Source organism: Candida parapsilosis, contig 005806 (assembly GCF_000182765.1).
Source record: "Candida parapsilosis strain CDC317 annotated contig 005806".
NCBI lineage: Eukaryota > Fungi > Ascomycota > Pichiomycetes > Serinales > Debaryomycetaceae > Lodderomyces > Lodderomyces parapsilosis.
The window spans coordinates 879,455-903,565 of NW_023503279.1; the positions used below are offsets into that span (position 1 = coordinate 879,455).

Below are 24,111 nucleotides of genomic sequence, written 5' to 3' on the forward strand. Positions count from 1 at the left end.
CGCCCAATTTTTGACACAGAAGCAAAACAACAGACACACCTCAACAACGACAATGAGAAAACAAACAAACAAACAAACAACAAAAGAAAAAAAAAAAAAAAAACAGAAAGAAAGAAAGAAAGAGAGAATCTACCTAATTAGCCCAAAGGGTACTTTATCAACAAAAATAACTCCAATTAAAACTCAGACGTGTATAAGCTACTATACACACATATAAGCACCCACAGTCAAACCCACCCGCAAAGCTATACAAAAAGGAAACATTCTTCTTATAACCTAATTAACGCCAATTAAATAATTGCAAGTTTCCACAGCAGAGGTTTAGCTAAAAACAACACTCCATGTCAAGGCAAGATAAACGTAATGAGGCGTCTCGCTCCTTTTCACTGCCTTCAAACTGGTCATTTAGTAACAATTCATCACCATCCGTTTCGCGTATCAATTCTGCTGGACCACTAAATATGAATAACTTCAACAAACAAAGCTCGCCCAAGGACCATTTGTTTTATAAGTGTGAAGCTTTAAAACAACGATTACAAAAAATTGAAGGAATGGCTCCATTTTTGGATATGGCATTCAACAAGGCTGAGAAATTGTGTGAACAACAATCGTTGTCGCTCGCACAGGAAAAGAATACTGAATCAATGAGTAGATTATCAATGTCGTCCATGAGCTCTCAAGGAAGTGGTACATTGGTTACAAACAATACAAATAGAACAAGTGGATCACAGGGTAGTAGCAACAGTATATCTGATAGTCTCTTGACTTTTACTGCTGGGGTACTACCACTAAATATAAGTGTTGATTCAGCAACGCAATTGTGGCAATTGTTTCAACAAGGTGCTCCCTTGTGCCTATTGTATAATGAGATTTCATCTGATCACAAACTAGCCGTGGTTAGCTCTGATGATCAACGTGTATGCAAAAAATCAGTTTATGAGTTTATTATTGCCATGAAGTTGAATTTGAAGTTTGAAGATGATGATTTATTTACCATATCAAATGTGTTTTCTGATAGCACTCAAGATTTGCTAAAGATTATCTCTGTTGTGAATAAGTTGCTTGATGGGAAGGTGGCTGAAGATCCAGATATCAATGTTGATGTGCAAATCACCAATGAACGGTCCAAGGTGTTTCGCGAGATTATAGAAACTGAGAGAAAATATGTCCTGGATTTGGAACTCTTGGTAACTTATAGAAACCAATTGGTTGAAGCGGAACTACTCCTGTCTGAGCAAATTCACACATTGTTCCCCAACCTCAATGAAATTATTGATTTCCAAAGACGGTTTTTAAATGGACTCGAATGCAATATAAATGTACCAGTTAGATACCAAAGAATAGGATCAGTGTTTATCCATGCTAGTCTAGGTCCTTTCAAGACGTATGAACCCTGGACAATTGGTCAATTAACGGCAATAGAGCTCATCAATAAAGAAGCATCCAATTTGAAAAAATCATCCAATTTGATTGATCCCGGATTTGAACTACAATCGTATATTCTCAAGCCTATTCAAAGATTGTGTAAATATCCATTACTATTAAAGGAGTTGATCAAAACTTCACAAGAAACTTTTAATTCATCGGATGATTTACTGGATGCGGCATTTGCTTCTCATAATGAGCTTCTAGCTGCTCAAGAAGCAATGAAGGAAGTGGCCAATAGAGTTAATGAAGCACAAAGAAGAGCTGAAAATGTCGAGTATTTACGCAAATTAGTTGAACGAGTCAAAAACTGGCGTGGCTTCAATTTGAAAGATCAAGGGGAACTACTCTATCATGGAATAGTGGGCGTTCGAGATGCAGACACTGAGAAGGAATATGTTGCCTACTTGTTTGAAAAGATTATATTCTTTTTTATTGAACTGGATAAAGATAAGGAAAAACATGAAAAGAAGTTTAAACTTGGATTACGAAAAGTTTCTGGGTCGGGATTGAGCTCTTCAACGGCAAATTTACTTGAATCCATAAACGGCACCAATGACAGTAGTCCATTGGAGTTGAAAGGAAGGGTGTATATCCTGGAGATATACAACATTAGCGCCTCGTCAAACCACGGATACACCTTGGTAATTTCATGGTCTGGTAAAAAGGAAAGTGGATCATTTAAATTACGCTATCGTAATGAAGAAACTAGAAACCAATGGGAACAATGTTTACGCAATTTGAAAACAAACGAAATGAATTATCATTTAAGTAAAAAGCTACGCGATTCACAATCATCAGTCAATACTAATGATTCTTCAATTTACGATTACAATGGATCAAACACCACTGCTGAATCACCACAACAGTTTTACTCAGCGGGGCAACAACAACAGCAGCAGCGCCATTACTCTTCATCATCAACTTATAGCATGATGCAACCAAACTCGCGCGTTAAATCAGGCGACCTATCGCGAATTTCTTCCTCAGGGTCAAACTCAATCAACCATACTACAGCATCAACGACACCAGTATCTACTTCAGCCCCCAATTTGCCACTATTTGATATCAAAGTGAAATTAATCTACAATAGGTTGGAACTTCCTGACCCGTTGGTTGTATCCAATCAAACGAGGTTTCATGAATTGTATCAGAAAATATCGGGTAAGATTGCCACTAGTGAATTGATTCAAGAGGATATCTTGGTTAGCAAATTACGATACAAAGATGAAGATGGGGATTTTGTGGTGATGGATCTGAATGAAGATTGGAATTTGGCTATTGATGATTTAGGCGAAGGAAGGAGTTTGACTATTTGGGTATCGTAGAGAGAAGAGGATATATATATATATATACATACATACATATATGTAGATAACTAGAGCTTTTAATTGAGATTGTCGTTGAGGAAGGGATTTTGTAGAATGGGAGTATTTTGAGTAAACTTTTCCCTAATTTTTGCTATTGTGATTCATTCTGTCTGTCTGTCCGATTTCTTCTACTATGATTGACTTCACCCAATTATCCGTATGCTCTAGTCGAACCTGCAGGTACTATCCCCAAACACTTCCCGTACTAATACTCAACAGAGCGAGGTTTTTTCTCGAGTTGGAAATGTATGTGGCTGGTCCCCACGCTCGGCTTCTGTACAGTCACCAGTATTGTGCCTATGTTATGCGCAAAACTACTTTCGGTACTGTTGTTCATCATGATACTCTGTATCGGAGTTTCCAACTCGCTTTACTGAATGTATCTGCAGACTCAACACTACTTGATGCCAAACTACCTCTCCATTCCAAAAATTTTAGTTTAACCTTTGACTTATGTTGTATATTGTGCGGCGAATACGGTACTCTGGATGAGGATACGAGTTGGGTTAATTCTACACATTGTTGCTAGTGTGTCACATTTAGTGTCGCAGAAATATTAGTATTGCAAAAAGAATGTGTTATTCACACATCGTTATAGATTTTATATATAGGATGATTTATCACCATAAATCATATATATACTTCTCTAGAGATTGACCACTTATCGTATATTGATACTCTACCATGGATTTTTGAATACTATTTTGAAATAAAGGGAGTGACCTTCATATGGTCTTCATTATTTCAATTCTTAGCCAACCGATAGTTTATTATACAAACTTGGCACAGCCTTTAATTAACCTCGGAACTACATTAGATCGACATGTAAATCAGTGCGAATGCCTTGAATGGGAGCAATCAATGAAAATTGCTTAAGCTGAGCTCAAACTTAAACCGCACAAAGACCTTGAAACTCGTAATTTGCGCCAAAGTAACTATTGTGCTGTCCTAATAGTCGATCATAAGTATGTCCAACTGGGATGAAGTGATTGGTCCCATCAGTACAATAATCTTGAAAACCGAATTGCAAATGTATTGGATAACATAAAAGCAGATAAAACTAATTAAACTATAAACCGAAACGTAAGTCAAAACAGTAAAGCGAAATTTTCAAACCCATGAGGTTGACCGAATTGTTAAATTGTTGACAAAGCTGTTGAAGAATTGTCTTGATGAAGATTGATTGGATCTAAAGCAATAAAAGTACAGCGGCAAGCAAAGCTGCTCCAATGGATGATTCCACTGTAGCACCAACACCTGCAAGTGGGGTCAATCCCGGTGTGTTAGATTCTTCACCACTTCCTGATCCACTTCCTGATTCATTACTACCACCAGACCCTGACTCATTGTTGTTATTTGGCTGTGATCCACTTTGTTGTCCTCCTTCACTCGTTGCAACAGCAGAAATACTCGAAGCTGGTGTTGTTGACTCATTATTTAAGGCATTTCCACTTCCACTTCCACTTGCATTGCCTGCTCCACTTGCATTGCCTGCTCCACTTGCATTGCCTGCGCCACTTGCATTGCCTGCTCCATTAGCGTTACCTGCTCCACTTGCATTGCCTGCTCCATTAGCGTTATTTGCTCCACTTGCATTGCCTGCTCCATTAGCGTTACCTGCTCCACTTGCATTGCCTGCTCCACTTGCATTGCCTGCTCCATTAGCGTTACCTGCTCCACTTGCATTGCCTGCTCCATTAGCGTTACCTGCTCCACTTGCATTGCCTGCTCCATTAGCGTTGCCTGCTCCATTAGCGTTACCTGCTCCACTTGCATTGCCTGCTCCATTAGCGTTACCTGCTCCACTTGCATTGCCTGCTCCATTAGCGTTACCTGCTCCACTTACATTGCCTGCTCCATTAGCGTTACCTGTTCCACTTGCATTGCCTGCTCCATTAGCGTTACCTGATGCAGCACCTGAGGCATGACTTGGTAGAATGGTTGACGACGAAGCTGTCGGCTTTCCAGTGAGAGGACAGTATGTGGTGTAAGTAGTTGTTGCTTCAGTAATTACAGTTACACCGGTGGTCATTGTCACCGTGGAGCAACCACCATTCGAACAAGTTGTAATCGTAATAATCGTAGTCGAGGTGGATCCCAGAGCCTCACCTAAACTATTGGCACTACCCAATCCTTGGCCTGAACCATTGCCCGATCCATTGCCGTGGACAGATCCGTTGCCATTACTTGATCCGCTGTTACCTGACGACCCATTGCCACTACCTGACCCATTGCCACTACCTGACCCATTATTATTACCGGATCCATTATTATGACCAGATCCATTATTATTACCTGACCCATTGTTATTACCGGATCCGTTTCCAGGAGCTCCACCAGTGGAAGAAGTGGCTGTTGACCCAGGTAACGGACAATAAGTAGTGTAAACAGTAGTACCTTCAGTAATAACCGTCAATCCAGTTGTTTCAGTAATTGTGGTGCAGTCTCCATGCGAGCAAGATGTAATCGTAATAACTGTTGTAGAGTCTGTGGTTGACGTTTCACTTACAGCTGTGAATGGCGGAGTAGTACTTTCAAGCGTCGATGATGATGAGCTAGATGGTAGTTCTGAACTGGATGGTGGCTCTGAACTAGATGGTGGTTCTGATGAGCTTGGTGGTTCTGAACTAGATGGTGGTTCTGATGAGCTTGGTGGCTCTGAACTGGATGGTGGCTCTGAACTGGATGGTGGCTCTGATGAGCTTGGTGGTTCTGAACTAGATGGTGGCTCTGAACTGGATGGTGGCTCTGATGAGCTTGGTGGTTCTGAACTAGATGGTGGCTCTGATGAGCTTGGTGGTTCTGAACTGGATGGTGGCTCTGATGAGCTTGGTGGTTCTGATGAGCTTGGTGGTTCTGAACTGGATGGTGGCTCTGAACTGGATGGTGGCTCTGAGCTAGATGGTGGTTCTGATGAGCTTGGTGGCTCTGAAGAACTTGGTGGTTCTGAACTGGATGGTGGCTCTGAGCTAGATGGTGGTTCTGATGAGCTTGGTGGTTCTGAACTAGATGGTGGCTCTGATGAGCTTGGTGGTTCTGAACTGGATGGTGGCTCTGATGAGCTTGGTGGTTCTGATGAGCTTGGTGGTTCTGAACTGGATGGTGGCTCTGAACTGGATGGTGGCTCTGAGCTAGATGGTGGTTCTGATGAGCTTGGTGGCTCTGAACTGGATGGTGGCTCTGAGCTAGATGGTGGTTCTGAACTGGATGGTGGCTCTGAGCTAGATGGTGGTTCTGATGAGCTTGGTGGTTCTGAACTAGATGGTGGTTCTGAGCTAGATGGTGGTTCTGAACTGGATGGTGGTTCTGATGAGCTTGGTGGCTCTGAACTGGATGGTGGCTCTGATGAGCTTGGTGGTTCTGAACTAGATGGTGGTTCTGATGAGCTTGGTGGCTCTGAACTGGATGGTGGCTCTGAACTGGATGGTGGTTCTGAACTAGATGGTGGCTCTGAGCTAGATGGTGGTTCTGATGAGCTTGGTGGCTCTGAACTGGATGGTGGCTCTGAACTGGATGGTGGTTCTGAACTGGATGGTGGTTCTGATGAGCTTGGTGGCTCTGAACTGGATGGTGGCTCTGATGAGCTTGGTGGTTCTGAACTAGATGGTGGTTCTGATGAGCTTGGTGGCTCTGAACTGGATGGTGGCTCTGAACTGGATGGTGGTTCTGAACTAGATGGTGGCTCTGAACTAGATGGTGGCTCTGAACTGGATGGTGGTTCTGAACTGGATGGTGGCTCTGAACTAGATGGTGGCTCTGAACTAGATGGTGGTTCTGAGCTAGATGGTGGTTCTGATGAGCTTGGTGGTTCTGAACTAGATGGTGGTTCTGATGAGCTTGGTGGCTCTGATGAGCTTGGTGGTTCTGATGAGCTTGGTGGTTCTGATGAGCTTGGTGGTTCTGATGAGCTTGGTGGTTCTGAACTAGATGGTGGTTCTGATGAGCTTGGTGGCTCTGATGAGCTTGGTGGCTCTGAAGAACTTGGTGGTTCTGAACTGGATGGTGGCTCTGAGCTAGATGGTGGTTCTGATGAGCTTGGTGGTTCTGATGAGCTTGGTGGTTCTGATGAGCTTGGTGGCTCTGATGAGCTTGGTGGTTCTGATGAGCTTGGTGGCTCTGAACTGGATGGTGGCTCTGATGATGAGCTTGGTGGTGTTGATGAGCTCGAGGGTGGAGTACAGTCGCAATCCCAACAGAATTGCTTGATGCCACGATGTTTATCAGTACAGCCGTTCAACAAATTGAATAAATCATTTGAATTTCTCCTCTCAAGTACATTCAAATCAGATTGAACTTCTTCGTCTCTTTTGTGAAACAGCAATTGTTGGTTGAACAAACCATTCGGGTCATATGGTTGAACACCACCTGATAATGGACTGACTGAATAGTAGCTAACTTGTTGACCAAATACCTGATTTATTGCGGCTCCTCCAGCACCACCTTGTTTAAATTTACACCAAAGCTTTAAACCATCAGGAATGCAACATTTCCCATTTTTCACCTGAGGCTTGCAAGTGAATTTGGCTGACCAGCGAAACGGGTTCACCTGATTGTTGGTTCTTTGGTCATAAATTGTCGCATCACTAACTCCCGTACCACTAACATAAACTTGATCAACGTTTTGTGCAAAATTGGTATACAATTGGTTGTAGTTTTCGGCTTGGTAATTTGCAAATATATTGTAGCTATTATCTGTATTTTTCTCAACGCCTGAAATGACAAATGCCGCATTGATGTTTCTTTGTTGTTGTTGTTGTTGGTTGTTGGGGTTGTCGCAGTATATGTGGTCGATGGAACAGATGGGTTTGGGTTTGGTTGGCGGTGTACAATCATTGAATGAGCCCGGAAAGAATGCTTGAAAAGCATGCACTGAGCAGACGATAAAGGCCAACAATTGAAGAATCATTAACCTCATGATGATGTTTATGCCAAGGGTATCATTTTCGAAGTTGGAACTGACTGAGAGTGATGACCCCTTTATATACTCTTTGATTCGTCGTAGTCCCCCCTTGATTTAGTTTTTCGTAAATGCTTGAAACACAAGCAAAGTGAGCTCGGGTGGGCATAGTGAACTTTTAAGGGGGGGTCATTGTTAAACTAAGGCGTTCTTCCATAATTGCAAAATCAGTGTAAACTCTGCTTTGCAAAGACTCGATGAAAAGTGTAAACAAAGTAACAATGGAGCTTTTGCCAATTGGGGCAAACTGTATCCAGAAAAAGCCATTTTCAAAACATGCTATATCCCTTGAAACGTTTCATTTAGGATCTCTTTTGGCTACCTATGAGTACGTATACGGGTTGTTGGTCGCATGTGAATCATCTGTGCTCTTGTGGTCAACTTTTATCGAGGATTAAGCTTTTTTGTTCATTATTGTCTCGCTTTGCATTTGAGCCGATTGACGCATTGCCGCTTAAATATTTTTAAAAGTAAAAGTTTAAATTTTTTAGTGTCAAAGGGTTCGCGTTTACGAAAAGGGTCCCACCCCTCCTCAATCTTATTGTCAGTGTCATTCAGGGTTGTTGATAAAGAAAGTGAGGGTCACGAATTTAGGGTAAGTCTTGTGTATCTAAAATATGCCTATTTACGACCATATTAAGTAGGTAAGAGGATTTTTGAAGATTTGGCAAGATTTTTGGGGAAAATACAGAGAGACAGAAATTCGTTGTTTCTTTACGTGCTTGAGAGAAAGGTATAACCAATTATTATGATCAGCGCTTTTCGCTGGGGGAGAATTAAAGGGGCTGAGAGTAATATTGATATACTGGATATAATGAATGGCTCAAAGGTGCTTTAAAATCATCCGATAAACGTTTGTTACTCAAGTGGTTTACGTACGCATCTAGTGATTTCAACTCTCTTGCCGAAATCCCGATTTAAAGCAACGACAGTTTACTGATGTAGAAATCATTATGTACAAGAAGATTGTATAATCCACATGCTGTAACATTTCTCTGGGCAAAGTGTAATCATTATTGATGGCTTTAGTGAGCATCCATTCTTGAGTGATTGTGCTCGTTGATAAAACAAGGGTCAGTTCACAATCATCCGATAGAGATACGTTTGGTCATACGTTCTGGTTTACAGATGAAACTCTCTCCCTTCTTTTCCCTCTTGTTGCCAAAACTGAGCAATAAAGAGTGAGTCTTTGTATAGCCAAACACTGCTTTTGTGTTGAAATTTCAACAATAAGGCGGATGCTACTTGATCCTGGCCCATTGATCCTGGCCCCTTAATACCTCTCTGAAAGGTTTTGATGTATGGACAAGGCTTACGCCCAATAGATACCAGGATCGATGTCCCTCGAGAGCCACTTTGTAGCCTTCACTTTTATAGGACCCTGTCTACCTTTTGCATCAAATTTTTGAAGGTGTCGTCTGAGACTTTCTTGGCAATTGCTTTTTGAAAACGCCCTTCTCCGTAAATGCAACCCCCTCGATGTTTTACCTCAATAACACTGTGACTTGAAAAAAAGACCAATTGCCCAATCTCTTATAGTTGCCCCGTTTGCAGTCTCGTAATTCAGAAAACAAAATCTGCGATCCTTGCACAAAACTGATCTGATACGAATAATCAAAATAAGTTTCATCATCTGCTCGAAAGTGATCGAACTAGATAAAGCGATTGCAGTAATTGAAGTCATTAGTACCACAACACCAGATCTACGCCCGTTTCAGCGTTGTCAATTTCCTCGTCCAGCGACAACATCTTCATTAATCCTTTGCCGAAGATTTATTTGAGGTTTTGTGAACCTTACACAAAGGACATTCTAACTAGGTTATATTATTCGCCTGCTCGATCGACTTTGTTGATACATAGGGTCCAGTTTGTGGTCAGCTTAGTGACTAGGTTAGAGCTTAAAGTACCCCGACTCAGCCCTAGCGCTTGTTCTTACCCCTCTTTCAAGATCGACAAATTGTCATTCTGAATGAACTAGTTGTCTTGCGTAGCTAACTGCTGTTTCTCTCGATATGTAGAAGTAGCTCCTTTCAACAAGCCAGTATAAACACCCACGTTTCATAATCGCATGTGACTTTAGATGGTTACAATGCATGTAACACCTGACACGACGAATCTGCAGTAAATTATCACTCTTTTTCGAAGAAAAGTGTATAAATAAGCAAACAAACCCCCATTTTTTTCAAATTCTAGTCAACAGTTGTTCTGCCATATCGTAATTTATTTAAAGGTTTCCATCAGGTCGATTGCATTGTTCAGTTTTGATGGATAGCATTTGGAGGATAAAATTACTCGGTTGAGTATACTGGTCAATGAGAAAGAGTAGCACCTACGATATTGACCAGTGTGTGATACACTAATGTGACTGACTATTATTAACTAAATCCAATTCGCTTAATTGAAAACCTACCCACACTAAGATAAACCAGGAGTTTATACGCATAGTTATAGATCTTATGTGTTGGTCTCTCAAGTGACACATCACAACACTTATATGACTCACCAATAGCAAACAAATAATGGTACGTGTTACACGGCTCGAGAATGAAATGTTTAGGCTATAGTCTTTGATAAATGTTAATTGGTATTTGATGGTAAGCAACTGATTTAATGTAGAGATATTGGCGACGGCTCTTTAGTGTAATCATTAAACTACATACTTCTCGTAATGGTTTTACACTTTCTCCGCTGTTTATGAAGGATAACAAAAAAAAAGATGTCAACGTAACAAAGAGCACAACCTTCATCTAAAGAGTTCCACAGGCACACATGGTCGATGCAAAGCATTCATCCACTACTATCAATGAGCAAGAAGAGCTAGCTGAACCTTACCCGAACCTAAAATTCTATGGCTATGCAATTCTTATTTCCACGTGGTTACTATTTGTGATTACAATAACTTCGTTTTTCCAGCTTTGGAAGTTCATCATTTCGCCAATGGCAGGAACACCGTTTCATACTCAATTGACTACGATTTTTACAACAGTTGATGGTCTTGTTGTGAAACTATGGTGCATTTATGTTGTTTGTTGGTGGTGGGCTTTTATTTCTTGGACAGGGTTGAAGTTGTTTCGTCATTCCAAGGGGATACAGAATTGATAATGTCGTTACAGCTACAGTAGCATATAATATGAGTGGATCTTACGTGGACTCGTATCCTTCTATGCTGAAATTGACCTGTCATCAAATTAGATTTTACATTTTGACCAAGGTGGAACCTAAGTCGCCCCTCCCCAACATTTTTACTCATACAACAGATGCCTGGCTTGACAGCAAGGTCAAACCTTATAATCTGTTGCAAATGTCTGGCTGTGTCGTAATTGTCTCTGTATTCGGACTGGGTTACAATCCAACGGGGTTTGTTTTCTTGATGGCACGTGCCACAATGGAAATAAGGTTAATCGTTTTTGCGATGTAACATTGTATTATAGAATAAAGGTCATTGAAGGGGTATTTGTCGGACGCCCACGGTTCTGGTGTGGGGTGATGTTGGTATTAAATCTAGGGTTTACAAAGTTCTTTTTTGGGGTATAAGTACTAATGTATATATCGACAATTTGGAAAGAGGATCAGAAAATTAAAAGCACTTTTGAACCCCATGGAATGGTTCGAATATTAATTGAACACTCCCATCTTTTCAGCATTATTTGGCCCTAAATCGCATGGCAATTCGTGATCATGATGCAGCATCGAATGGCGGAATTGTTGAAGGTCAAGATCCCGCTTTCAATGCTTGAACGTCCCTTGCATTAAAGGGTTATAGCGAAGCATTCTGGAAAAAGCATCAATACCAGTGCCTGTATCTAAAATTTATGTTTCAAGCCATTCATCTACAAAGCAATGAAGTATGTTAACAAATAAAATTTGACCAATTCTATACCATCTTGTCGAGGTAAACTGACCTCATCTGAAAGACCACGACATAGCATGGCAAAAGGTATGTATGACTTTCAAAGTTTATACAAATTCAATGTGATATTTTTTGCTACTTAAAAACAAATCGTCAACGTAGAAAACAGCAAAGCAGTACGATGTACCCACCACAACTCTTCTCCGGGAGTTTATCATCTACTACACTTTTGTAGGCCAGGCTCCCTTATTGCTACTTGGATGATTAATTTACGCAATTTGATTTGCCTGGCTTTATATGCAGGGTTGATGATAAACTGAGTCAGATCCATTTATTTAATTTTTTTTTTCATCTTTCCAGTACAAAACCTTCAAGCTTTGATTCAAGCTCTGCATTATCCTATTTATTGTCGGTTGCAATTATACCCAGCATGTTCAAAAGACTCCTTAAATCATCAACAACTTTTACCACGCGAGCGTTGGCTCATCAGCCGTACCATCCTCATCACCATCACTATATAGCATCTCGGAGTAGCATCACCCTTTGCAAAAGACTCATCCATACTTCACAACGCCGTCTAGCTAATCTCACAGAAGAACAACTCGAGATATTAAATCAAGAGAGACCCAAAGATAATGTTGATGTTTGTATAGTTGGTGCAGGTCCGGCAGGATTAGCCACTGCAATCAAACTAAAACAATTGGATAACGAACAAGGAAATGGAGATAAACGAGTAGTTGTATTGGAGAAGGCAGCTGATTTTGGCAGTCATATTGTCAGTGGAGCCGTTATTGAACCACGTGCCTTGCGTGAATTGTTTCCCGATTCTGATGAAGATATACCCTTGCCATCCGATTTAGTCACAAAAGTCACTGAAGATCATATGAAGTATTTAACGGAAAAGTCGAGTTGGCCCTTGCCAGAACCTCCCCAATTGGCCAACAAGGGTAAAAACTATATCACAAGTTTAAACAATTTGGTAAAATATCTTAGCGAACAAGCTGAAGAATTAGGCGTGGAATTGTATCTGAACATTTCTGTGAGCGATGTTGTTTATAATGAAGCTAATGACACTGTTATTGGAGTTGCGACTAAAGATATGGGAATAGACAAGACTGGTGCACCTAAGGATACATTTGAAAGAGGGATGGAGTTTAATGCGAGAGTTACTGTGTTTGCTGAAGGGTGTCATGGATCATTGACCAAGCAATTGATAAAGAAATTTGATTTACGCAAGAATGCCAATACCCAAACTTATGGCCTCGGGATCAAGGAAGTTTGGGAAGTGAAGCCAGAGAATTTTAAACTTGGATACGTGGGCCATTCATTGGGATACCCTTTGACTAAAGAATCCGCTGCATATGGAGGTGGATTCATCTATCATTTCGGTGATGGGTTGGTTGCTGTGGGATTAGTCATTGGATTGGATTATGCCAATCCATACATTTCCCCCTATCAAGAATTTCAAAAAATGAAAACCCATCCATACTATGCAGATGTCTTACGTGGTGGTAAATGTATTTCATATGCCGCTAGAGCTTTAAATGAAGGCGGGTATCAAAGTATTCCTCAATTGTATTTCCCAGGTGGAATTTTAGTTGGATGTGGCGCTGGGTTTTTGAATGTCCCCAAGATTAAAGGAACTCATACTGCAATCAAATCAGGTATTGTTGCCGCTGAAGCTATTTTCAATCGTATACAAGACATGGAGTTGGATGATGAAGAAGAATTTGCTAGTCAAATTGCTAATGAGCCAGTTGAACTTTCTGAATATGAGTCAAGTTTTAAAGATTCTTGGGCTTACAAAGAACTTCATCAAGTGAGAAATGTGCGACCAAGTTTCAATTCGCCATTGGGTATCCTTGGTGGATTAGCCCATTCCGGATTAACAACAATGATCACCAAAGGTAGCGAACCATGGACATTACAATACCATCACTCCGATGCCGACGCAACTAAACCAGCATCCAATTTCAAGCCCATTTCATATGCCAAACCTGATAACGAACTAACATTTGATTTACTAACTTCAGTTTCAAGAACCGGTACATATCACGATGAAGATGAACCATGTCATTTACGAGTACCTCATCAAGATTTAAAACAACATGCAAAGTTAAACTGGCCCAAGTATCAAGGAATTGAACAACGGTTTTGTCCTGCTGGTGTTTATGAATATTTACCAAATGAAAAGGAAGGGCAATTGGGGGTTGAGTTTAAAATCAATTCGCAAAATTGCATTCATTGCAAAACTTGTGATATCAAAGTTCCTTCTCAGGATATCAATTGGACGGTACCCGAAGGTGGTGATGGACCAAAATACTACATGACTTAGGAGTTGCTTGTGGGAAAAGAAGAGACGGGAGGGTTATTTATTTTATTTGATTTTAATTTGAATGTGTAAGGAAAAATGTAGTAATAAGAGTCGTTATACATTATATATGTTTTTTTTTTGTAGTTTAAAAGAAATGGGCTCCTGAAACGCAGATGCGTGTGGTAGACGCAGTCAGTAGTAAAAGTCGTGGGCTCCACGAATCTCTCTTTTCCTTAGGCAAAAAATTTCTCAATGTCTGATAAACTGGTATCTTCAGGAGCGCCGATATCTTGACTCAAAAACCCTGATCTGATTACACTCAACCACTTTTTGTTTGCGCAGAGGGAGCCAGTCAGGGGTGTAGCTGTAGACGTGGCGGAAGCAGCAGCAGCAGCGCCAACATGTTCCGAACATGGAGACGTATGGCTTTTGCTTGCGTTGTTGTTGTTGCTGGTATTATGACCACTAGCCGATGATCTAGAAATAGCTCTAAGTGCAGCCGCATGCAAAGCAGCAGCAGCAGCAGCAGCATTAGGACTATGTGAACTAGGAGCACGAGAAGCTCTTGGTGCAGCAGCAGCAGCAGTCAACACCTTGGTTTTCTTAGTCATTGACAAATACGACATTGATTTTGATCGTTTACCATTCTTGCGCATAGTTTCAATCATGGCGTAATCCGTGTCAACATCCTCTACATCGTCATCGGAATCAGCAAACACATTGGCAAAATCGTCATCATCATCATCAGCGAAATCAACATCATCGACTTCCACTCTGTTGTCATTGGTACCAACTTCTACATCAAGATCCATCATATCAGATGTTGCTCCCCTCGTTGCTCCTGCAGTGGTCATACTATTGATGTCATTAGTCAAAGCAGCAGTAACGGGGGCTGAGGCGTATGGAACAAACAAGTTAGTCTTTTCAAAAGCTGACACATTGTCGGAGAAAAATGAATTCTTGGTGACTCCTAAATCAAACATTGTTTGTCTTCTTGGTTTGGCCAATGTGGCTTGTTTACCGGCTTCAAGTGAATCATCAACATATGGGGCAATCTCTTTGGTGGATTTTTTACCAGATTTGGGAGATGCGGGACCTGATGAAGATTTGCGAGCGGTAGCACCAGCACCAGCACCAGCACCAACGGTGTCTGCAGTTGCGACAGCAGCGTCTGCATTGCCATTGGCTTCACCCTCGCCATTTTCGCCATTCACTTCACCACTCTCTGCTTTCTCTCTTTCCTTATCTTCACCTCTTTGTTGCTTCAATTCATCAGTCAATTTCTTAGCAACAACTTCGAATCCAGGTGCCAATAACCCACGATAAACATAAACCATTCGCTTTGGTGATGCATCAGCCCAATCACGAGAAATGGCATATTTCAAACTAGTATCACCCTTTTCCACTCGCTTCACATACGCATTCAATTTAGCACTAACTAAATTGGAAGTCTTTGTTGATAATTGAGCAATTTGAGGGTGTTCTTCGGTCAATACATCACAAATTTGCTTAACGGTGAAACCGAACCCTTGGGGATCTCTTTCATAAAGAATGACAAAAATTGCATACAAGACATCGTCTTCTAATGATGCATCTCCTTCTTGGATTGGTTTCGGTTTTTCTCCAGTGACGGGGATAGCGGTGGAGATACCAGTGGCAATTGGTGCTCTGGAAATTGGTTTGGTCTTTTTGACTTTTTTCGTAGAAGGCTTCTCAGTAGCAGTAGCTGCAGTGTTTGAAGATGATGTGTCACTCCCTTGTGACGAAGATGGAGTTGATGTTGTTGTTGGTGGGGTGGATTCTCTAGTAATGGATTTGTTGTTATTCTTATCCAATACCGAATCTGGTGAAGTGCTTCTTGATGTTGAAGATGTTTCCGAGTCATTAGCAAGACCCATCTTGCCCAAATCAGAAGCAATTGAGTGTTTGTCGTCGTCGTCATCCGAAAAGTCGTTGGAAGAGTCATTTTCATGATCCTGATCATGATTATTAACGTCTTTGTTATGGTTCGGAGGTTTGGGATCTTGTTCTAGATCATGATCCATATCGTCAGCATCTTCGTCGTCCTCCTCTCCTGCTTTCTCTTGACTTTCGCTTGCATCATCTTTGATTTCATCATCGTCACTATGATCTTCAGTGGTATCTGTCTTTTCAGTAGCATGTAATGATAAACTATCGTTTCTAGTCTTGGTTTTCCTATTGGTGGTGATACTACCCAAAGTGTTTGGATTAAAAGTAGGTGATGAAGAAACTGGCGTGTTTGTAGATAAAGCCATAGGACGTCTATCAGTTAATGCCATGATTGGGGGGGGGGGGGGACTAGGTTTGTCTGTGTTTTAGTAGATTTGGTAGTAGTAGTAATATACAAATGTCTCTGATCAAAATACCTTTAGTGTAATAAAGGTAAGTTATAATAACACAACAAAATTTGAAAGTGAATAAAGGGGAGAAAACCGGTGGTAAATGACAAAATAAAAAAACAGCTATAGCAGGTAGATGTAAAGTTGATTATTTCGGGATGGATCAAAGCTGTATCAAAATATAAAAAAAAAGGGAATTGTAAAATCGTAATCAAAAAAAAGTTGAAAAATCTTTCTAGATTTTAGTTCATAACTTGGTATATCTTGATCAGCTAACAGATGGAAGGAATATTAAATGTAAAAAAACAGTTGGGATCTGTTGCAAATGAAACTTGCGCTTGGTTGTTGGTTGTAGCAGTATTTAGCGGCAAAATTCAAGAGACAATTCAGTCTAGTTGTGTTGACGGTTATTTAGATGTAGTTAACGAATGATAATGAAATATTAGTTAACTCTATGAGATAGGAGATCGGATTGAGCTCGTGAGCAATGATAATGAAAACAATCTTCTGGTGATAAAAAATTAAGAAACAGTTATAAGATGGTGCGTTGGTGGTAGTATTGGTGGTCTGTTTCTGGTAGTTAGTGTCTACTTTTCGACGGTGGAATATGTAATGTCAACAAAGTTGTAAAAGTTGTAGAAGAAAAAGGGGATGAATATGATGATGTGGTTTGAATTGGATTGGGATTAGATTAGGATTTGATGGGTTTTTTTTTTTCTGTTAAATGGTTATATAATCTTCGTTTCTGTGAGATGTTTTTTTTTTTCTAAATTAAAATTGTATTATGTAATGGATTATGTAATTTTGCATTGCATTTTTTAGTTATAGTAGTAGTAATAGTAGTACTGCATATACAAACACACTATTGTAGATGAGGGTAGTGTACTATTGCACAAATTTGGTTTACTCCTATTTCGCATCATTGCAGTTCATGGTTTGTATGCAGTAATATATATTTATCTCTATTTCTGTCTCTCCTAAGACCAGTACAACTTACCACTCAATCACACGATATAGTCTACGAGGCTACTTCTTTATCTACCACTGGCAATATAATGGTAAAGAGAGCTTTTCCCAAGAACCAGGTGTGGAATAATGAAAAGTCTATCTATGGAAGGATACATGTTCTAGATCTCTATTCATAGTCCACAACCTCATCTCAAGGCGCACGTTTTTCAATAAATTTCAATAAATTTGAAATTAATTAATCCGATCCTCCTTAATTACTTTGTTGTTTGTTTACGATTGTGATAATTTTAGCAAAATCAAACCACAGTTTTCTGTTGTTTCTTTTTTATGTTCTTGACTTGTAGAATAGCTCCAAGGGAAGGAAGGGGGTGTTCGGGTGACTTTTATCCCCGTGCAAAGAGAGTAGTTTGTACGTAGTGTACCCCTATTGTTCACTGTATCAATCCAGTTGCCACAATTTTTGTAAACTTCGCTTTCTAAGGCGGGTTTTCTAATTTTCTTTTTCTTGATTTTCTTTGTTGCCTTTTCTCTCGCTCCACTTCGGTCCAGGTCGCTCCTTATTTCTTTTTTGTCTCCTCCGACCCCCACTCCTCACCCCAAAAAAAAAAGAAAAAAGAATTACACACAAAATTGGAATCCCATTCAGAAATGGAACAATCGGCACCAACTTTACAAACCATTGATATTCAAGTTTACGAAATGGTTAACCAATGAAGTGATTGAATAGTTTTCTCGTGCGATGATTGTATCCTCCTCCATATTAGCCCTCTACTTCTTATGTATATAGTAAGGAACAGCAATTAATGAAGTTCAACATGCACATTAACACCTCACCTATTAGGCGTAATCTAAAAATTGGAATTGATTGATCTCCCCATCTTCTTATCTCTCTCTCTCTATCACAAGAACGGCATTTTTTATTATCATTATTTCATTATGACGCAATCATGTATTTTTGTGTGTACTAAAGAAGAAAAAAATCATATGGTGAGGGGAAAAGGACACGTATACAGTTTTTCATGTTATCAGAGAAATGAAATTTCCAGGTCACTAACCCTGATTGGTACATATGTGTATATACGAAGTAGTCCTCACTGAGGAGATCCCAGGCTAGAAATCAGCAAATTTTACATCCCTCATATTCTGACACGAGTTTAACTACATAGCAATTGTAAAAGGGCTCTTGTTTTTTTTTTTTTTTTGTGGCGGTGCAGTACGTACACGATCTTTAAAGATTAGGGCTATAACCATGTCAAAGTGACTCATTTTTTTTGTTCAAATGCGCACTCGGATTTAAAGCAGCAAAAAAATACTTCGTTACAAAAATGGAAGCGCATTTTCCGAAAAAGGTTAATTCCTAGCGATTTTATTATTTTTGTTTTATTTATTAATTTTTCTTGTTTTGCTATTGCATTTTTGCAACCAAAAATAGAAAATTCTCGTTTTTTTTTGTTGTAGCGCAACCAATTTCTGGTTATTCTTTTTTTTTTGCAATTTTTAAATTTGCACGTGACAGTGTTAGTGTTAGTGCTAGTGCTAGCGCTACCACCAAACGATATATCTACTCTTTCTTCTTCTGTTTATCGCTTTGTTGAAATACCTCAATTGCCTTCTTTGTCTCTTGCCAATCCTGTTCCCAATACAGATCTTTATAACAATGTTTAAAATCATCATTGTTTGGGGGAACAAACCAATAATTTAAGGCAATATGAACTCGAGCAGCAGCACCAGCATCATCATCATCAACACCAACACCAAAGCTGGAAACTTCATGGAACCAACTTGCTGGTAGATACAACATATCACCTGGATCCAACCACACACTCATTTTATTCAACTCTAAGAACCCAGGGAAATGGGTATTGGCAAATTCAATTAATCTTGCTTGTTGTTTGACATCTTCAACTTCATCAATGTGTAGTAAACATGGCGGGATTTGAGAAAAACTAGGGGGGTCGCGCGACTGGTCTTCTGCCCCACTCTTCTCCGTCGCACTCTTCTCTGTCGCACTCTTCTCCTTGGCTATTGATTTCCGTTTCATTTCATGAATATCAAGCAACTCACTCAAACGCTCAATCTCTTTCTCATCTTCAGTTTGACTCATTTGCCAATTCAATACATCTTCAATCATGGCTCCATCATCACGAATCAGTCGCCAATTGGGGAAATTGCAATCAGTTTTATAATCAATGACTCCATTGCTGAACACGCGATGTATTTTCCCCACAGTGAACAATTTCAAGGCATCTGCTGGACTGAAGATTGTAAATCGTTTCCGTCCTTGGACTAAGATGTACAAATTATCAGCATGATCATGATGTAGTCCTGAACTAGTACCATTATTGGGTATGCTTCGATCCAATGTCTCAATAGGTTGATCTGTCGAGTCTGTCGACGTCGCGTTCATGGTAGATGTTTTGCTATTTGTAGATATGTTTGATGTCTTGCCCATCCAAATGTTGATTTGTTGCGGGATCAAGTTGGGTATAAGTGGTGGATTCGTTGGTAAAGTTGTAGTTGTTGCTTTGGCAAGATTGGTTAAGGGGGGTTGATATAATGTCTTGACTCGTTGATATGCATCGTATTCTGGATCCACTTCTTCTTCTTCTTCTTCTTTGTTGGTGGAGTCGTCGAAATCATCGAAATCATCGTGAAGATCATTCATGTCTATTGAAGATGCATTTGATATTTGATCCAAAATAGCAGCACCTTCTTCTTCCTCCTCCTCATTGGGATCTTCTTCACGTGATGCATCCTCATCATTGTCTGCTGCATCATCATAATCCACCTCTGCACATTCGTCTTCTTCCCCTTCACGATCATATTGCGTAGTCAAGTACAATTCACGATCACCTTTTTCAAACTCATGAATCAAATCACTCAATTTCATATCAATACGTTTCTGACCCAGTCCAAATCCACCTTTAAACAATTCCTCAACTTGCAATGGCTCTATATTGTAGTTCAATGTCGATTCTAGATACTTTAATTGAAATTTGACAACATCAATAAAATTGTAATCATCTTCATCACTACTGTTACTGCAGTTGATGAGTTTCACGGGTTTACGTTGGGATATGTAGTGGCTGAAAAACTCTTTCGGTGTTATTGACGTCTTTGATAAATCAATGGTGGCTATTTCTATGGTTGACGATGGAATGATGTATCCTGAGTATTGATTTTGGGCAATTTTCTGTTTCTTGTGAGTTGAAGAAGAAGACATTGTAGGAGGTGAATCGATGCTATGGTCAATAGGGTGTGAAGGGTTTAGGGTCGGTGTGCTTTAGGGTGTATACTTTGCCATGAATTAACTCTGTCTTGATCACCCCACCTCATCTCTTTAGAAAATTCAATTGTCAGTGTCGCAAATTACTACAGTGTCGTAAAAACAATTTTTCTTCTTTTTCTTTTTCTGTCTGAGAGAAATAGTACGCCTCTCTTAATGTCTGAATTTCTCCTATATTGCTCACTTATAATCTCTTTTTGTGAAGTCCTTTTTGTCGACAAAAATCGATACGCAAAAGCATTTTGAGGCCACAACTCCAACTCCGTGCAACCAAGTCCGATCGAATTGGTGAAGCGTTGTAATGAGATCTCAAGAAAAGCGATAAAAAAGAAGCTTGCAAGCAAAGAGAAAAGAAGAAAAAGGGTGGTCTATTGGTCCCTCAATCACAACTCGTATCATTTCCCCCCTGTGATGTTTTTAAGCGTCATTGACTTTTCCCGCCTAGCCCTCCTTTAGTAAAATTTTCTCTCTCCTATATATAAACTTATACGCCTCTTTTTTCTATATATAACCCTTTCGGTCAAAACAATGCAAAATAAAGTATAATTTCACAACGATATTCTCATAACCAGAAAATCGTCTAGCGCCAAAAAGAGCACCAAAGAAAAAATAAAAAGACGAGAACGAGACGTCGTAAATTCTGAGACATTCGAAAAAGAAATAAATGAGACACACGCACATAACACTTGCATATGAGACAATTCCCTATTGTTTCGTGATTCACAATGGCTATGGGAAAAAAAGTCTCATGATCTTATGAAATAGAAAGCGGGTGAGGTGACTTTTCAAATACAGACAACCAAAACCCCTACTCTTGTCTTGTCTCGAGCAATCAAATGGAACTAATTGAACTAATCGTCAACACAATAGAAATCTTTTTGTCGACCCAAAACTATTTTTATTTTTTCTCTGTTTTTCTTTTTCTTCTATTGTTGCAAAATAATCACAAAGTGTATTCTGATAGACTAAAAGTGTCTGGTGTGCGAAGTCCAACCAGCTTTCACAATTTACATGCTTTCTCATGAGCTCTATCGAGTGAAGAAGACCCAAGGGGGTGAAAGACATTCAATGAGGAAAAGGGTCTCTCTGCATTGTCGGTAGCAATATGTTACTCCCAAACTTTGTATGTGTCTCTAAGGCAGAAACAACTTTTTCTCAAGTAGCACACAAGGACTCGAATTGGGGAGGCCTTTAAGAACAATCAATTGTATTTTCTTGTTCGACTGGCCAATCTCCTACTTTTATGCAGGTTTTGACGATCAATCCCAACGTAATGAACTTGAATATGACAATAGTGGACATGGTAGCTCCTAGAATTGTGGCTAAGTTGTGTCGGCTTCATGTGCACAAAAGAGGTGTACCACTGCAGAGAAGGAGAACTCGGTTCAGCAAGACAATATTTTAATTTATTTTTAGACTACTTCGGGGGAGGGGGCATGGGGTGTAGAGCCAACGGAGAAAATTCTATTCTTCTCCTTCGCGATTTGAGAGACCATTATCAGGACTCACTTTCTGTCCCATCGGAACTGAAACGACAAACGTTCCGTCTATTTGATCTCTTTTTCCGCATTGGATAAACGAATTTCCTTGACCCCCCTCTTGTTATTGTACGGCGATAATTTCCCGAAATGGTTATGAGCTACTCCGGTCTACTCACGATAGTACCGGTTTAAATTCAGACTCAATTTTAAGCACTCTCGGATTGTTGGACTAAGAATATGAGTTTTCTGTTGTTCTTCAACTTTATAGTCATAGTGACGTAAAGCTCCATTTTCTTTGCAGCAGGAACAAAGCAAAATAAAGGACAAGAAAAAAAATGGAAGGTGGTTTGCTAGGTTTTAGTTTTAGTTTGGGTTCTGGTTATGAGATCTTCCTTTTTATTCATAAAACGGATTGCGTCACCTGTCTCCTCCATTGTGTGTTAGTTTATTCTTTGGTGTTCTTTATAACCAATGCATTTAGGTTATTGTTGGCCCCCTTTTTTTTTGGTTTTCTTCTTTGACCTTTATTACCACGTTACATTTTGGAACAGAGACAAGGTTAAGAACATTTTTGTCTGCTGCCTGAAGCTTTTGTGTTTTGTGGCACATGGTGTTATTTTTTCCCTTTTGGTCGAGATTTTTCAGACACAAGTTGTGAGGGCGGACACGGATATAAAGAGAATTCTATTAGGAGAGCTCTGGTGATCTTGACAAAGGGGACAATAAATTGAGCAGAAGTTAACCACACATGGAAGAACTCTTATTCCGACTCGCAAATTATGGAAAGAGTAGTTTATGCTCAAAGGGATTTTGGTTATAGTAAACTTCTCGGACAACTCTTGTTTTCCACCCCCATCCAATTAGATCGTCGATAAGAATTCTTGCTTTCTCTATTGTTTTCTCTTTGTGCAGCCAGAGTAATGTTGAGTGTATAAAATTTACCCGCCCTTCTCCTTCACTACTGAATGCGGCTATTCTTACTCCCATTCGCACAAAATTACGCCTGTCCAATTCTCGACTTCCTTATCTGCTGGTTCTATTTCATGTTGCTAGACAATAGAACTATGCCCACACGCACACACACACACACATGATTACAATGTAATTGAGCCTATTGTCTTTACAGATTGTTCGTATAAATGGCTCCTGCTCCCATAATAAGACCTCTTCAGCTCTAAACTTCCATCTGACCAAACGTTTGCTGTTGAGTGTTGTACCGAGGCCCGTTAGTTTGACAAGAAACTTGGAAGAGGAGAACACTGTCACACGGGTAGGACTAAAAATTTTCCGATATCTTTTTTCTTTCGACACTCTCAACTGTGACAACGAGTTTTCATGTGAACCCTTTAACATCCTCAACTATGGTTTTGATCAGCATGTGAATTCCTAGTTGAAACAAGCGCAAATGAAACATTTTCTTCTGTGGGTCGTATGCAATTTCAGCTTACAGATAAAAATCAAGTGATCCCGTAAGCATCAAAGCTTTAGAAATGCTACAGATTGGGAAAAAGAGGATCTTGGGTGTTTCTTTTTTTTTTCTTCAAAAAAAATAAAAGTCTCCTGTTTTCTATATGTACAACCTCTCTTCTTTTTCCGCTTTTTTTTTCGTATTAATTGCGACTGCATCCCGGATTAAAGCAATAGAAGCGCATACATGAAAAGCGTCTTTCTTATGTGCTTTTTTAAGGTCTTTGCTTGGGAAGAAAAGTATCATGTGCTTGTTTGTATGGAGCGACACTCTACTACGGGGGAGGTGTGTCTAAATTCAGACACCGATCTAAAGTTACAGTTATGCTCGACTTATTGTCGCTTTTTTTTCCTTCTTTCTTATCAGTTCCCCTCCCAGGCTATTCCACAACCAGGTAAAAGTTTACGAGACGAGGTGGTCACGTAATGAAGCAGTAAAGCTCAGCTTTTGTCATGTGATTTTTTTCCTTTCGATCCTATTTCTAGCCATATACGTTTATTTCTTGACGATGACAAGAGGGATACTGTGCAGTCAATCAAAGCAAGAAGGACCAAGTTCGTGAAACTTCCAGGCGTTTTTGTTAGTTAATGAACGTGAACGTTTGCTCTCTGGTGCATGCTGCTTTGACGAC

The 24,111-nt window shown here is 39.9% G+C and overlaps 6 protein-coding genes across 6 annotated transcripts; 3 read left to right on the forward strand and 3 right to left on the reverse strand. All coding sequences in view use genetic code 12, as the record gives it.

The window, feature by feature from the left end:
- Window positions 1-341: 341 nt before the first annotated feature.
- Window positions 342-2,753, forward strand: CDC24 (Rho family guanine nucleotide exchange factor; the record flags this gene model as incomplete). Its single annotated transcript, XM_036807759.1, has 1 exon — window positions 342-2,753. One exon carries the CDS (start codon window positions 342-344, stop codon window positions 2,751-2,753), a length of 2,412 nt encoding a protein of 803 aa, XP_036664564.1.
- Window positions 2,754-3,984: 1,231 nt separating this feature from the next.
- Window positions 3,985-7,710, reverse strand: HYR3 (Hyr3p; the record flags this gene model as incomplete). The annotated part of the gene is made up of 1 exon (XM_036807760.1): window positions 3,985-7,710. The coding sequence occupies one exon, from the start codon at window positions 7,708-7,710 to the stop codon at window positions 3,985-3,987; it is 3,726 nt and encodes a 1,241-aa protein (XP_036664565.1).
- A 2,811-nt stretch (window positions 7,711-10,521) lies between these two features.
- Window positions 10,522-10,851, forward strand: CPAR2_303800 (uncharacterized protein; the record flags this gene model as incomplete). Its single annotated transcript, XM_036807761.1, has 1 exon — window positions 10,522-10,851. The coding sequence occupies one exon, from the start codon at window positions 10,522-10,524 to the stop codon at window positions 10,849-10,851; it is 330 nt and encodes a 109-aa protein (XP_036664566.1).
- A 1,181-nt stretch (window positions 10,852-12,032) lies between these two features.
- On the forward strand, window positions 12,033-13,937 carry CPAR2_303810 (putative electron-transferring-flavoprotein dehydrogenase; the record flags this gene model as incomplete). Its single annotated transcript, XM_036807762.1, has 1 exon — window positions 12,033-13,937. One exon carries the CDS (start codon window positions 12,033-12,035, stop codon window positions 13,935-13,937), a length of 1,905 nt encoding a protein of 634 aa, XP_036664567.1.
- Window positions 13,938-14,149: 212 nt separating this feature from the next.
- Window positions 14,150-16,216, reverse strand: GDS1 (Gds1p; the record flags this gene model as incomplete). Its single annotated transcript, XM_036807763.1, has 1 exon — window positions 14,150-16,216. One exon carries the CDS (start codon window positions 16,214-16,216, stop codon window positions 14,150-14,152), a length of 2,067 nt encoding a protein of 688 aa, XP_036664568.1.
- A 2,590-nt stretch (window positions 16,217-18,806) lies between these two features.
- Window positions 18,807-20,468, reverse strand: CPAR2_303830 (uncharacterized protein; the record flags this gene model as incomplete). The annotated part of the gene is made up of 1 exon (XM_036807764.1): window positions 18,807-20,468. The coding sequence occupies one exon, from the start codon at window positions 20,466-20,468 to the stop codon at window positions 18,807-18,809; it is 1,662 nt and encodes a 553-aa protein (XP_036664569.1).
- Between the last annotated feature and the right edge of the window lie 3,643 nt (window positions 20,469-24,111).